Source organism: Centruroides sculpturatus, unplaced genomic scaffold (genome assembly GCF_000671375.1).
Source record: "Centruroides sculpturatus isolate CEXI.00-Female unplaced genomic scaffold, Cexi_2.0 scaffold634, whole genome shotgun sequence".
Taxonomy (NCBI): Eukaryota; Metazoa; Arthropoda; class Arachnida; order Scorpiones; family Buthidae; genus Centruroides; species Centruroides sculpturatus.
Genome location: NW_019384759.1, coordinates 166,490 through 179,912, shown reverse-complemented (window position 1 = coordinate 179,912; position 13,423 = coordinate 166,490). Strand labels below are relative to the sequence as shown.

General features: G+C 25.0%; 1 protein-coding gene across 1 annotated transcript in view; it reads left to right on the top strand.

The window, feature by feature from the left end:
• Positions 1 to 13,423, top strand: part of LOC111628754 — an 82,844-nt gene that overhangs the window by 67,437 nt on the left and 1,984 nt on the right. Inside the window, exon 28 of the mRNA XM_023372597.1 lies at positions 12,689 to 12,905. Coding sequence (XP_023228365.1) covers positions 12,689 to 12,905 — 217 coding nt within the window. The remainder of the gene's footprint in view (positions 1 to 12,688; positions 12,906 to 13,423) is intronic.

Below are 13,423 nucleotides of genomic sequence, written 5' to 3'. Positions count from 1 at the left end.
CGCCAGCTCTATTAAAATAATCGCCTTTTTTCTTTTATTCATTCCAGAAAAGGAACTGCTTGCTATTTTAATAAGAAAAGTGGCTAAAATTCCGTAAATACTCTGAAGTAGAACGTAAAATATCGGCAAACTCACGAAAGTAGTCAAAAACAAGCTACTGTAATTTTATTGGTTTATTATAGGGTCACGTGTTTCTCAGTTGTAACGTCAACGAACAATGTGTGACCGTGAGAAGACGCGCGCGACTCGTGCTTGTTGCAGTTGCAGTCACCTGCATGGCTAGAAATCGCATAATGTGACCAAGGCTTTAGGCTTAACATCGACGAAAATTCAACGCAAAGCGACACACAACGGAGAAAAATTTCAACACGGGATAGGTTAATATATTTTTTCGTACATAATCGGTTATCCGAAAAATAAGTTATCCGAATGACCCCAGTCCCCAATTGATTCGGATAAACGATGCTCTACTGTATATATATATGTATATATATATATATATATATACAGTAGAACATTGATTATCTGACTCAATTGGAGACTCAGGTTGGTTGGATACTGAAAAATCGGATAACTGAAAAGAAGGAAAAAAATACAATATTAGTATAGTATATTAGGATATTAGTATATCCCATGTAATTAGTTTATTATTATTATCGCTATTAACCAACTTTGCGTTGAATTTTCATCAATGTTTAGCCTAACAAATTTCTTTTTTAAATAATAATTGTCGCTATTGTATCGTTAAAAATTATTTTTAAATTATTTTATTGCTCACGAAACAAACAACCACTCATAATTAGAAAATTAAGTCTTGTTTAAATATTGGCCTCCCTTCAATGGTCGAGCCATTGATGCCAGCTAAAACATGCAAATATTTAACAAAAATAATATTAAAGTAGCCAAGATATAGCCAAATATTGTAATGCCACATCACTAGCGGACATTTGAAATTTGCCGACTAGAACGATTGGTTAACCGATGTGACGGTTAATCAGGGGTCGGATAATCGATGCTCTACTGTACTCTATACTCTTCATAATGTAAAGTGACTGTAAGTAAGATTTTACAGATAGAAAAGTATATAATTTGAGATTATTATTATTGATTTTATTTTATATCATTGTGTTAATAAAATTGGATATATTAAATTGAATGGTATAACTGAAGTAAGTTATGTTAGAAATTTAAACCATTACACTGCATGAAAATTATGATTAACATTTAAAACATGATTGATAGTGATAAAAATTGCAAGTTATCAAATGCATGCTGAGGCTGATGGTGAGAAAATGACAGCTTTGAAATGAGAAATAAAAAATGCCTAAGTACTGTACATGAACACCTAATGATAACTATAACCAAAATCTGATAATAAGCAAAGTTTTATAAGTGGATTGTAACTTATTTAGTTTCTGGATGAAAATTCACTGAGTTCAGCATTAATAAAGTTCCTTTAGCATTAACACAAGCACTTTCGACGAGTGTATAACTTATTTGTTTTAGAACTTGCTAATTCTGATATTAGTCAACTGATAATATTCATGATTGTAGTCTGTTGTTACTGATTTAAACATTTCACCAAGGTGACTAGACATATTACTTTGAGACTATTTGTATTATCAGAATTACTGCATTTTTAGTAGTGTACTTCCTTATTCTGATTTGTTACCAAAAAAATAATAATAAATAAACTTTCTCTTATTTTAACATAACATAAATGTAATTTTAGAAGCTAACTGTTCATTACATAAAAAAGAATCATAAAATTTATCAGTACCCATAATTACATTTTAATGAAATTAGATGATTTAATATTTATTGTTCAGAACAGAAATTACGTAGAGATAAAGTAACGGGGAAATGTATATGCAATCAATAAAAATAAAATTTTAATAAAAAAACAAATTTTCCTGAAACATTTCAAGATACTTATTGAAATGATATTGTTTTTGCCAAGGAAAAATTCAACTATTGAAGGAAGTTTTTTTAATAGTAAATGATTTTTGGAGTTGTGAGAAAACTAGGTTAACTGTTGAAACATTATCAGCTGTAATGATAGTTTAAATAATTCTTAATTATACCTGTGAAGTCTTTTTTTTAAATATTAAGTCAAAATGACAAATGTATGAAGAAAATTCATTTAAGTGAAAAATACAATATTTATCAAATAAAGTATGTAGTCAGTATAAATCAATAAGCCTTCTTTTTTTCAATCATTCTGAAAAGTAATGTACTGCTTTTACTTTTTGGAAATTTGGTACCTTAATAACAATCCATTATTATATAATTTTTTTAGAAAAAATTATATAATAATAGATTTGACTAAAATTTTAATTATGTCTGCAAAGTAATGTTAACTTTATATTTTTTTAANTTTTTTAAATATATATATATATATTCATAATTAATATATTGTAAAAGTTAAGTATATATTGTATTTCTGTATGTATATATTTATATTTGTATATAAATGATTGGTATTAATTTGTTATGAGAATGGATATTTGCAATTACGAGTACAGAAATGGGGATGTGGGCATTGTGACGTCGACTAACACCTGCATCGATTTTTCTCCTTCAGAGTTCTACTTAGAACATTTGAAGGAGGAGAAACATTAAACAATTATTGAGTTGTTTGAAAAGTAAGTTCACTTTTTTCCGTGGAAAAAAACACAATACTTTTATAATAAATAAATACTTTATTGAATTATATATTGACCATTTTGGTCAAATACCTGTTGCATCATTTCTGGTAGTAGCATGATTCCATGTTTATGAAACCAATTCATTTCAAGTAATCATAAATGGTTCAATTTGACAAATTTAATCTCTTAGTGATTTCACGTGTTGTTATTTGGCAGTTTGCTTCAATCAGCACCTTTATATTGTTTTCATTGGCTTCAATTTGCCATCCAGAACCTGGTGCATCTTAATATTGAAATTGTCAGAACGAAATTTTGTAAACCAGTTTTGGCACTGTCTTTCTCTCAACACATCTTCTCCATATATGTACCACAATTTTTTTCATGCTTGAACAGCATTTTGATCTTTTGGTAATAAAAAAGCAAAATATGCCAAAAATGATACTGTTGATTTTCCATATTTGATAGGACACCGAAAAAAAAATTGTACAGAATCAGACAAAATTCTTTAAAAATAAGCCTTTAAATGTCAGCTGTCAAAATATATAATGAAAATGTGGTTTAAAATGAAATTGGCTGGTAAAACACATCTAATTCCTCTAGTAATAAAAAAACGAAATTACTTTCCAAACAACCCAATATAATTATTTTTTATAATGCATTATCATCATTTATCTATATTATCAATATTTTCTTGGCGCTTGCGCTTAAATTTTTCATGTAAATTATATTAGAATAGACACATTTATTTTAATTAGTAGCCTGAATGCCAGGGATGCAAATGCAAACCTTTGGCATGAAAGTACGTCATAGAAAAAAAGTATAGTATATGAAACCCAAGTTATGTCCCCTCTACAATCAACTTCAATTTTATTTTTATTTTGTTAATTTTATATTGTTTATAATTTATTTATTTAATTCATGCAATTTTAAATTTGTATTTAAAACATTAAGTTTAAAAATAAAATTCAAAAAACAATGTTTTATTTTAGTTCAAAATCTGAAGAGGACATGTGTTAATAGATAGAAAATATTTGTTAAATAAACAATTTTCTCTCATTGTACCATAAGTGATGTAATAAATTTGTAGTAGTATAGCATAATGATACATATTTTGATAACTCTTTATGGTCTTGTAATATACATATTAGCTAATCGAAAAAAGAAGACGAAAAAAAATTTGGTTAATTACTGTATTTTACTATTGTGAAAATGCATTTTTTATTCAATTTTTATATTACATTAAGATGAATTAACTTGATAATACAAGATAAAAACACAAGAAGAAAAGTTTTGTTTATTGACAAATCAGTATACTTAAAAACGATAGTCAGTGAGCAGATAAATAGTAGTGATAGCACTAATAAATTCTTTCAATTAAAAAAATATTTTCATGTTATTGAAACAAAGCTCTCTTTCTTGCTTATTTAATTCAAAACAGCCTGAAGGACTATTTTTAAAAACTACAGCAGTTTTTTATATTTTATTCATTATAAATTTTTGATTGCAATTATCTAGTTCAAAAGTAATTTGGATAATGGTTAACTAATTGGATAATGATACAATAGTAATATAATAGCCAATTATTGAGACAAGTTGTAAGTAATTGTTATAATTTATATCAAAATTTAAACTAGGTGAAAGATGAAGCTACTTTATACTTGACATAAATTATTTCTGGTTATTCCATAAAAAAACCTGGAAGAAATGCTAGTAATCACATTTAATACTAAATTTTTTTTAATGAAATGAAGAATTTTTTATATGTATTAAATTTAAAATTATAAGGTTTATTTCTGTAAAAGAAAAAAAGACAAGCTGTTTTAAGATTTAATTAGTTAAGTACGTGCGTGTGTGCATATGTGTAGTATAGTTGTAAGTAAAGTATTTGGGTTTTTGAAAATATTTCTGTCCTTGTGGGGGGAAAAGTTGTAAATTATGTAAAAATAAGCATGCCCAGAAAAGAAAAAAGAGTAACAGCCAGTAGACTTTTAATTGTATCATTTTGAAGATAAATAAGATAATTTTTTTTTTTCTCTGTGATCAAGTTTTTTGAATCTGAAAGTTTAGAACAACAACACTTCTAATCACGAGAATATAACATGTATACTTTAAATGCTGCTGCTATATTTAAGAATACTGAAAGACTAAATACTTGCATATTTTTAACAATATCTTTATTTATTATCATTAAAAAAGTATAGTAAAATTTAAAAAGTATAATATAATGATTTAATTGTCCAAAACAATTCAAATTGTTTGATAAGTTATTTTGTATTACATAACTGGTCTTTGCTAATGGCATCTAGTTGTAATATTTCTAGTTGAAAAGGTTGAAATTAATTAAAATATACTATCACTTAGATTTTGTTTAAGATAAGTAGCTTGAAAGTTGATAAATTTTTAAAAACACTACAAATTATACAGAAAAATATCATTTGAACAGTTTGATTCTAAACAATGAATAAAATTGTCAATAATTAGCTTCTTATTTAAAAATTTTTTCATTCAAAGAGATCAAAAAAGATAAACTTTCATTATTACTATAGTTTTTGATTTATTTGTTATTGAAAATATATATCTTTAATAAAATGATTGTTTTTCTATAATGTGTGTTTTTCTTTTCTTTGTCTTATTGTCTTAGATTTCTTTTTCATAATTTAAGTTTTAATGATCTTTAAAACAGAAAATATAAATTTATTATATATATAATATATATAATAAATCTATATTTTATATAAATCTATATAAGCTATATTTTATAGGGAATGATGACTCATTGAAAGCTTAATAAAAATTCCTTTGAAAGATTTATATAAAATCTTGTTGAAAATCACAATATATAAGTGTAAACATTTCATTTATAAATCTACATACATTAAATTGTTTTCTTATTGTTTGATATATATAATAAATTATGGTGGTAGTAATTATATAGAGTGTGGATGCAAATATTGCATCAGACTGTATTTTGCTTCTGTTATGTAATAACTAATTGCAATTGCACTGGAGTATAGGTAGTTGATAGCAGGCTGTTTTTGATTAGATCTCATGCATCCTCCAATTCCTGTTCACATGGGGACAAATCATTTCTTGAGTCATATGAAATATAACAACATAGTTTAAATAACAAAAGTGTAGAGCATCTGAAGATTGGTAAAACATTTCTTATTCAGTTAAAGCAGTCAAAGGAGAAGCAACTGGATACCACCAAAAGAGTGGTGAAATCATGTGAGGCTTCTGTACATGGTCATAGCACTCAAAACCATGCAGAGACACTTTCTACAATAACTGATTTTTCAAAATATTTGCCCCATGCAAAAAAGCATGGCATCCAAACCAACAAATAGCTCATTATTAATTATGCTCCACTGCAAATGCATTTGGTTATTAGCAGAAGCAAACATAGCCTGGTACAATGTTTGTGTCTACACCCTATGTATATGTATGTATAATAGAAATATTAAGTTTGATATATATCATATCAGGTAGTACAAAAACAATTTATAAATGAAATGTTTCCATTACATATTTAATTTTTAATAAATTTTTTTGTTTTTTGTCTAATTAAGAAGTAAATATAATAAGAATAACAGATAAAAATATTTTTTATAACAATTAATTTTGATTTTTATTAAATGTCAATTTAATTACATTGTAAATAAAGATAAATTTTTTATACAGCACAGTGTTATATTGACATAATAACAAAATATATTGATGTTTTATTATTCTGCAAACTATTTTGTTAATTTACTTTTTATAGAATGAATTTTAATAAATGATATTTATTTCTCAGTTCAAAAAGATTTTAACAACACCAATTGAACAATATCAAACAGATATATATTTATCTTAATTTTCTCAAATTTTATTACAACTTACTTTACAACTTACTTCATATTATTTTACCATTTGTGGTATTTATTTCAGTATACAAGAAAAAAACCTTTGAACAATAATATCCTTATAACAGTCATTAGAAAAATAATGTTGCTGCTTACTAGAGTGTTTAATAAGTACTATAACAAAATTTATGCAAGTAAATATAATTGTCTTATTTTTGTATGAAGTCACAAATATCTGTCACAAGAAAACAATGCTTGTCAGTCTTCTTAGTGACGGATGATCAGTGACATAAATGACATATTTCTAACTTAATTTATTCTTAATTATTTGGTTTTGGCTTTCTGTAGATTTCAATAACCTAAAAAATAATATAAATATAAGAAAAGCTTTATACACTATATTATTTTTTTAAATAAAAGATTTATTTATAAGAACTTTGAAACTATTTTCTTAGATGGAATTTTTTTTATCATTTTTGAAATGTAGATTTAGTTTTTGGAATACAGTATATCACTTGTAATTAAATTTTTTTAATTGTATAATTTTATATATTAGATACAAAAATTAAAAATCTAATTTATATTTGTAATAATAAAAACCTGTTATTTTTTTAAAATATTGGTTAGTTTTAAATGATTCTATGACTGTTAGTATTGTGGATTTAATGAGATATACTCGGGACTGTCAAGCACTTGTATGGGACTCTGGGACTCAGTGATTCTCTTTATTGAACAAATCGAATACATAATGCTTCTTTATTACTAAAATGCACTCCTAAAGATTCTTTTTTTGTTAGTAAAAATAACATTAAGTTATAGTAATTTAAAGTAATATTTTTAAGTTTAAATTAAAATTGTCAAAATTATATTGGAAAGAAGGATATCAATTGAAGTTTTTGAAGCTTCAAACCTTCAAAATTTTAGGCATGTTTAGGCTTTGAAGTTTCAGGAAAAAAATATACTGAAGTTACAAAGGTTTTAATTAATATTCAAACAACAGTAAAAATAAATTTCAAAACACATTTTCAATTTTGTTCATAACTATATTGTATTGTTGATTGAGTGGACATATTTTGCTCACTAGATTGCCATCTATTAGAATTTGGTTGTTTTCGATATAGTGAACATTTGAAATCCTTTCGTAACTATGTAACGTTTTTTTAACATGTTGTCTACAAGCAGCACATGTTTTACCTGATCTACTTTTGAATGTTGTGTTTATTTTTGAAGCTAGATTCTGATTCTTTATATATATTGCTTTTTCTTGTACACTGCTTGGTAAAAGGTTTGTCTTGACTATTTTATTTCTTGTTTAATCAATTTCAAAACATACATTATTGCCAACTCATTCAGTCTGGTGTGGTCATTTTTCACTCATGTCAGTTCAAGTTCTTCACAATGCAATCTTTGTCAGATTTTGTATAAACACAGAATTTCAAAAGAGGAAGTTATCAAGCATGCAAATTCTTAACCAAAATCAACAAAATAACAAAGAATCATTGGATTTCGAAATACTCATACATGCTGCAATTGAAGAAGGTATCTCTTTGAAACATATTCTAAAATCCTGTTTGTGAACAGCCTTTCAAGGAGTAAAGGGTATGAAGTATTAAAAGTCCAGCTTTTTGTGACTAAGAACATAAGAGTTTTTATGGTGTAAAACGAAAAGGCGATTTAGTGTGAACATTAAATTAATTAATGAATGGAGTGGTATCAACAGTATCTGAACGTATCACTTCAAAGTCCAACTCACACCACTCAACTTGGCATTGTACATCTCTTAAAAGATGCTACAAGCTTTAAAGAGGTTTAAAGCTTTAAAGATCTTTAAAGAGGCATGGGCCCATGTTGCCCATGCCTTTACGCCGCCCTTGGTCATAGAAATGATGTAATTTGAAAATAAATTATTTATAAATACGTATGTCAAGTTATATTTTTATTACGACGCAAAATATATTTAAGAATTTACGACCACTGTGCTGGGTGAGACGTTGTTGAAACAAAAAAAAGTTATGCATTCCATCACGTACATAAACAGTATCGTAATTTGCCAAGTGCAAATCATCAAATTCGTAAAATTTTTGTTTATTTTGAACAATCCGGATAATCGAGATTCTACTGTATATTGAATTCGTTCATTTCTAGAACAACAAATTAGTATGGTAAAAATGTTGGTATTAAAACTTTTAGACCTTAGAAGATTTAAAAAGTGGAATATTTGATATCCCTGTTGGAAGGAAAAATTGTTTGGATCTATTTAATTTATGTAATAAATCTTAACAATATAAAAAATATTTTAAATATTAATAATTACAAATTTGTATTGTCATTTGATATTTTCAAAAAGTTTTTATTTTTCTTAGTTAAAAAAACCTGTCAATTTTTAAATCACTAAAGTTTTTGAAAAAAATAACAAGATTAATTATGACATTTACTTAAACAATTTTCAATTATAAGATTTTTTAGTGAAACTTACCTTACAATTGCAAATTCTTTTGAAAATGTCACAAAAAATTAAACTGTTTTTGTTTCATTATGGAAATTTAATGCCCATTTTATATTTTCTTACAGAAATGCATAATGATGATAACAAAGATTTGTATATAATTCCTACTAATTAAACTAATATTGTTTTATAACTAGATTTATTAATTTGTATTGTTCTTTCATATAATTATTATATTTCTTGAAGTTTTTGGTCTATAATCATAGTTTTTCTATGATATGTAATAAATTCAAATATAATCTTTTCTGAATCATGAAAGTATATAATGTAATTTATTATTGTACATTAAGTAATATATTAACTATATATAGTGTCCTAATATGCAAAAATGTGTCAAAAGATATTTATAAAACTAAAACTGCTAAACTGTTACATTGTTTTAGACATGCATTAAAAAGATTCATTGAACCACACAAAAACTGAAAATAAAATTTAGATTCAATCAGGCATCTCTTACAATCATTTTCAATGTACTATTGATTGATGTAGATGAATAAATGGTTTCCATGCATTATAAGTTATGTTTAAAAATCATTACCAGGTCTTTACTCAAACTTTTAACTTTATTTTGATGAGTTATTTATAAACAGAAGAATGGCTGAATCATCTCTTAATATGTAATAATAATACACTGCTAAAAACAATTAGGGAAGCATAGGACAAACACTTTTTTGCTGTGAATGTTATGAAAACAATTCTAATTTTGAATCCTTCACTAGCACGTAACACTGTCAGATCAAACCAATAGACTTTTCTATAGACAGAAGGAGGGAATACTTTAGGAATTGCTTTTCTCCTTAACATGACAACTGCTCTCTCCTTTTGGCTAGACCATTTTTTTCCTTTTCTACATTTCTAATGTGACTTTGGCAACAAGTGCAATGAAGGTATGACAACAATTTGCTCGAATGCATATATTTTTCATATATTAAAGTATATTTTACATAACAATAACATGCAACATTCAGAATTGTTTGTCATAAACGATTTTCTATTCAACGTCTCTTGTTCCTCTAGTTGTTTTGACCAGTATAGTTGAAATATCAAAAGTTATTTTTGTATATTTAACAAAATTTTAATTGCTTTTTTTATCTATATGATTGATCTTGAAATTAGCTACTAATATGTTACATTATTAGTATTTATATTCTGTTTTGGAAATTATTAAATAGATTGTGAAATAATTAATTTAAATAAAGTTCATTTAATTAAATTTTTGTTATTTTAATTGATAATAGTTTTCATTTGTATAAATGAAATGACCATTTGTTTATATTGATAAAGTACAAAATAAATTACTGGTAATAGTATATTACATATTAACAAATATTTTAATTTGATAAAAGTCAGCTTTTATCAAATTAATGGTTTATGAATTATTGAGAAAAATTGTTTGATTTCATTCCTTTTTATTCTTAATTTCTATCTGAAAGCAATATTTAGACATTACTGAATTTATTATTAAAAAAATAATGAAATTATTCTGCTATGATTAAACTCTGCATTATTGTATTGCAATTTGAAAAAGCTGTAGATTTATAAATTCCACTGTCGTCCATCTGTCTGTTTTTCCTTAATCTTCAGAACAGAGTTAGATAAATGAAATCTGAGATGACATAGTTAATTGGGGCCAATATGGAAATTTCTAAGGTTTCCATATTGGCCCCAATTAACTGTGTGTGAACTTCCAGTTTAGATCAGAAGTCCCATTATTTCAATTTAAAAATTTTTCCCTGAAAGGTATTAGATATATGGCCTATTGTTATAGAAAAAGTATGATGTACAGGGGCAAGTCATTACTAATTTGAGGTGGAGAGCATATATTTTAAATGAAATAAATTTAAAATTGGAGCCCAGCATTGTGACAATGTCACAATAAATAATTGCTCTTTCTTTGTATTGTATTTTTAATATTTAAAATTTTTTTCTTGCTCTTATTAATCATACAAAGAATGGTGATAATATTTTTTTTATGTATCTTTAATTATGGATTAATTATAGAATAAGACAAACATGAGCAAATGCAAAGTTTCAGATGGATTTGACAAAGATTTTTTTACTGTGGTTTTTTAAATAGTTTGTTTAATTAATATCTGAATTTGTGAATTATTTTGTATTTTAGTTTCTGTCTGTTATTGTATAACTTCAAAAAAAAAAGATTTTTAATATATTGTTTGTAGAAAAGAGAGTTTTAATATATAAATTAGTAAATATTAAATTTTGATAAAAGTATTATTTATCAATTATATTAAAATTAGAATTATATATTTAAAAATAAAAACTATAATAGTAAATAATGAAAATGTCAATTATCAGTTAATGATTACTAGAAATATAATTTTGTAAATATATTTTTCAATGCAAGAAAGCTTTATTTAAACACATTATTTTTTAGAAAATTTTGGTATTTAATGCTGTAGCTTGTACTGTTATCTATCTACATGTACTGTCCATAGCTTTTATTTTAAATGACATATAAAAGGTATNACAGGGATATTTTTTTTTTCTAATTCTTTTTTTGGTTTCCACTCTATTAAAGAATTCTTAACACGCTTGTTCCAAACGCCATTAAGTTCCTTCTCTTGACACGCCAAGATCCGTGTTAACAACTTCATAGAAACGCATTGTATAACAGTACAGGATGCGTGTTATTGGAATGTTTAATGCGAAAGTAACGATCTGGAGAATTCCATTTGTTTTTTAGGATCTTAAATATTAAAGAAATTTTATATTCTGCATAAAAATGAATAACATTTTTAATTAAATCGAACCGTTTCAATGCGAAAGTTACTATAAAGTTTCTTGACTTTTGACTAAATATGAGAGAAATATTCGTTACGCCCTGAAATTTTTAATAGAAAATCGTTTTTTTTTTTTATTTAATTAAGGATAAATTGCGCGTGGTTTTATATTCTTTTCATTTATAATTGTGTCCGTTAAAATAAAATTTAACATAAAACATAATTGCATAATAATATGACAATTTTAAAATAAAAGCCTTTATTTTTAAACTGGTATCTAATAACAATTACATAATTATTATTCAGAATGCCTTTATATTAAAAACAATTGCACAGATAGCTTTATGGAAGAAAATATAAATCTGTTTTAAAAAATAAAGTTTTTGACTATTAATAAATATTTGTCTTTAGAACATTACAGTTAAAATGCTCTATCATTAAAAAATTGATAGTTTTTTTTTAACTACAAACAAAATTAGCAATAATGAATGTTCTGGTTCGAATATAATTTAAGCTAGATTATATAATATTTGCTTGTAATCCTGTATAAAAAGATCTTATGAAATTATCTTCTGTAAAGTAAGGATTTTATGGAATTATTTAATTATTTTTTATTGTTTTATAAAATATATATAGGAAAGACTAGACTATTGCTTATATTAATCTTTAGGTTATATAAATTCTGTACTGCTCATTTAATGATGATGTGATTATTTGTATATGTGAAAAGATAACAGTATCGTGTTGAAATGTGGTTCAGTATCTTTCAAGTTTCTAGCTCTTTGTTTAATAATTTTAAGGTTATTAATATTAAGGTAATATAGGTAATATATTTAAATACTTGTTAATTTATATTGTATAATGAAATATCATTGTTATACAAAATATCAAGAAATAATTTTGAATAAATAGACACAAATTCTATCAATATTAATAAAAGAAATTAATTTCATAATTCAAAATAATATTTGTTTAGGATTTACAATTAGTTATCGAAAAGAAGGTCATCAATGGAAAGAAATATCCATCCCTATAAGCAATCAAAGGAAATTCTCTCTGATAGATCTTGAGAGTGACCAACTTTATCACTTATTTATTGTTGCTAACAGTGATTTTGGAAACAGTGAACCTAGTGAGATTGCAAGTGTTAGAACAACTGGAGTGGGTATGTAAATTTTTATAATCAGCATTAGCTATTATTATTACTTTTTAATTTAAAAGAAATTGTTATTTATGCTTTGACAGTAACTCTAACTTAGAAACTGGTTCAGTTCTTTTATTTTTAATCCTTAAGGGGTTTTGCAATAAATTTCTGTATACTTAAAAATAAAATTCAATAATAAATAAATAAATACTGCAAAATCTTAATTAATAGATGCATTGCTAATTTATTGAAGCAGTTTTTTAAATACAGAAAGGTTGATATCAAAATAAATACATAAATTTTTAGAGTTGAAATAAAGAACAAGTACTTGCTTCTGTTAGCTCGTTAATTATATTTTAATAGACTTTTTATTTTACAAAATTATTCTTTTGATAGATTAATATTTCAAAGTATCATCTTGAAACTTATTTAAAACTAAGTTATATAATTAATAATAATCGTATTAAATTTTGAAAGTCTTTTTATCCTGACAAATATAAATTATTTATTCATTAGCACTACAAATATAAGTTCCAGTT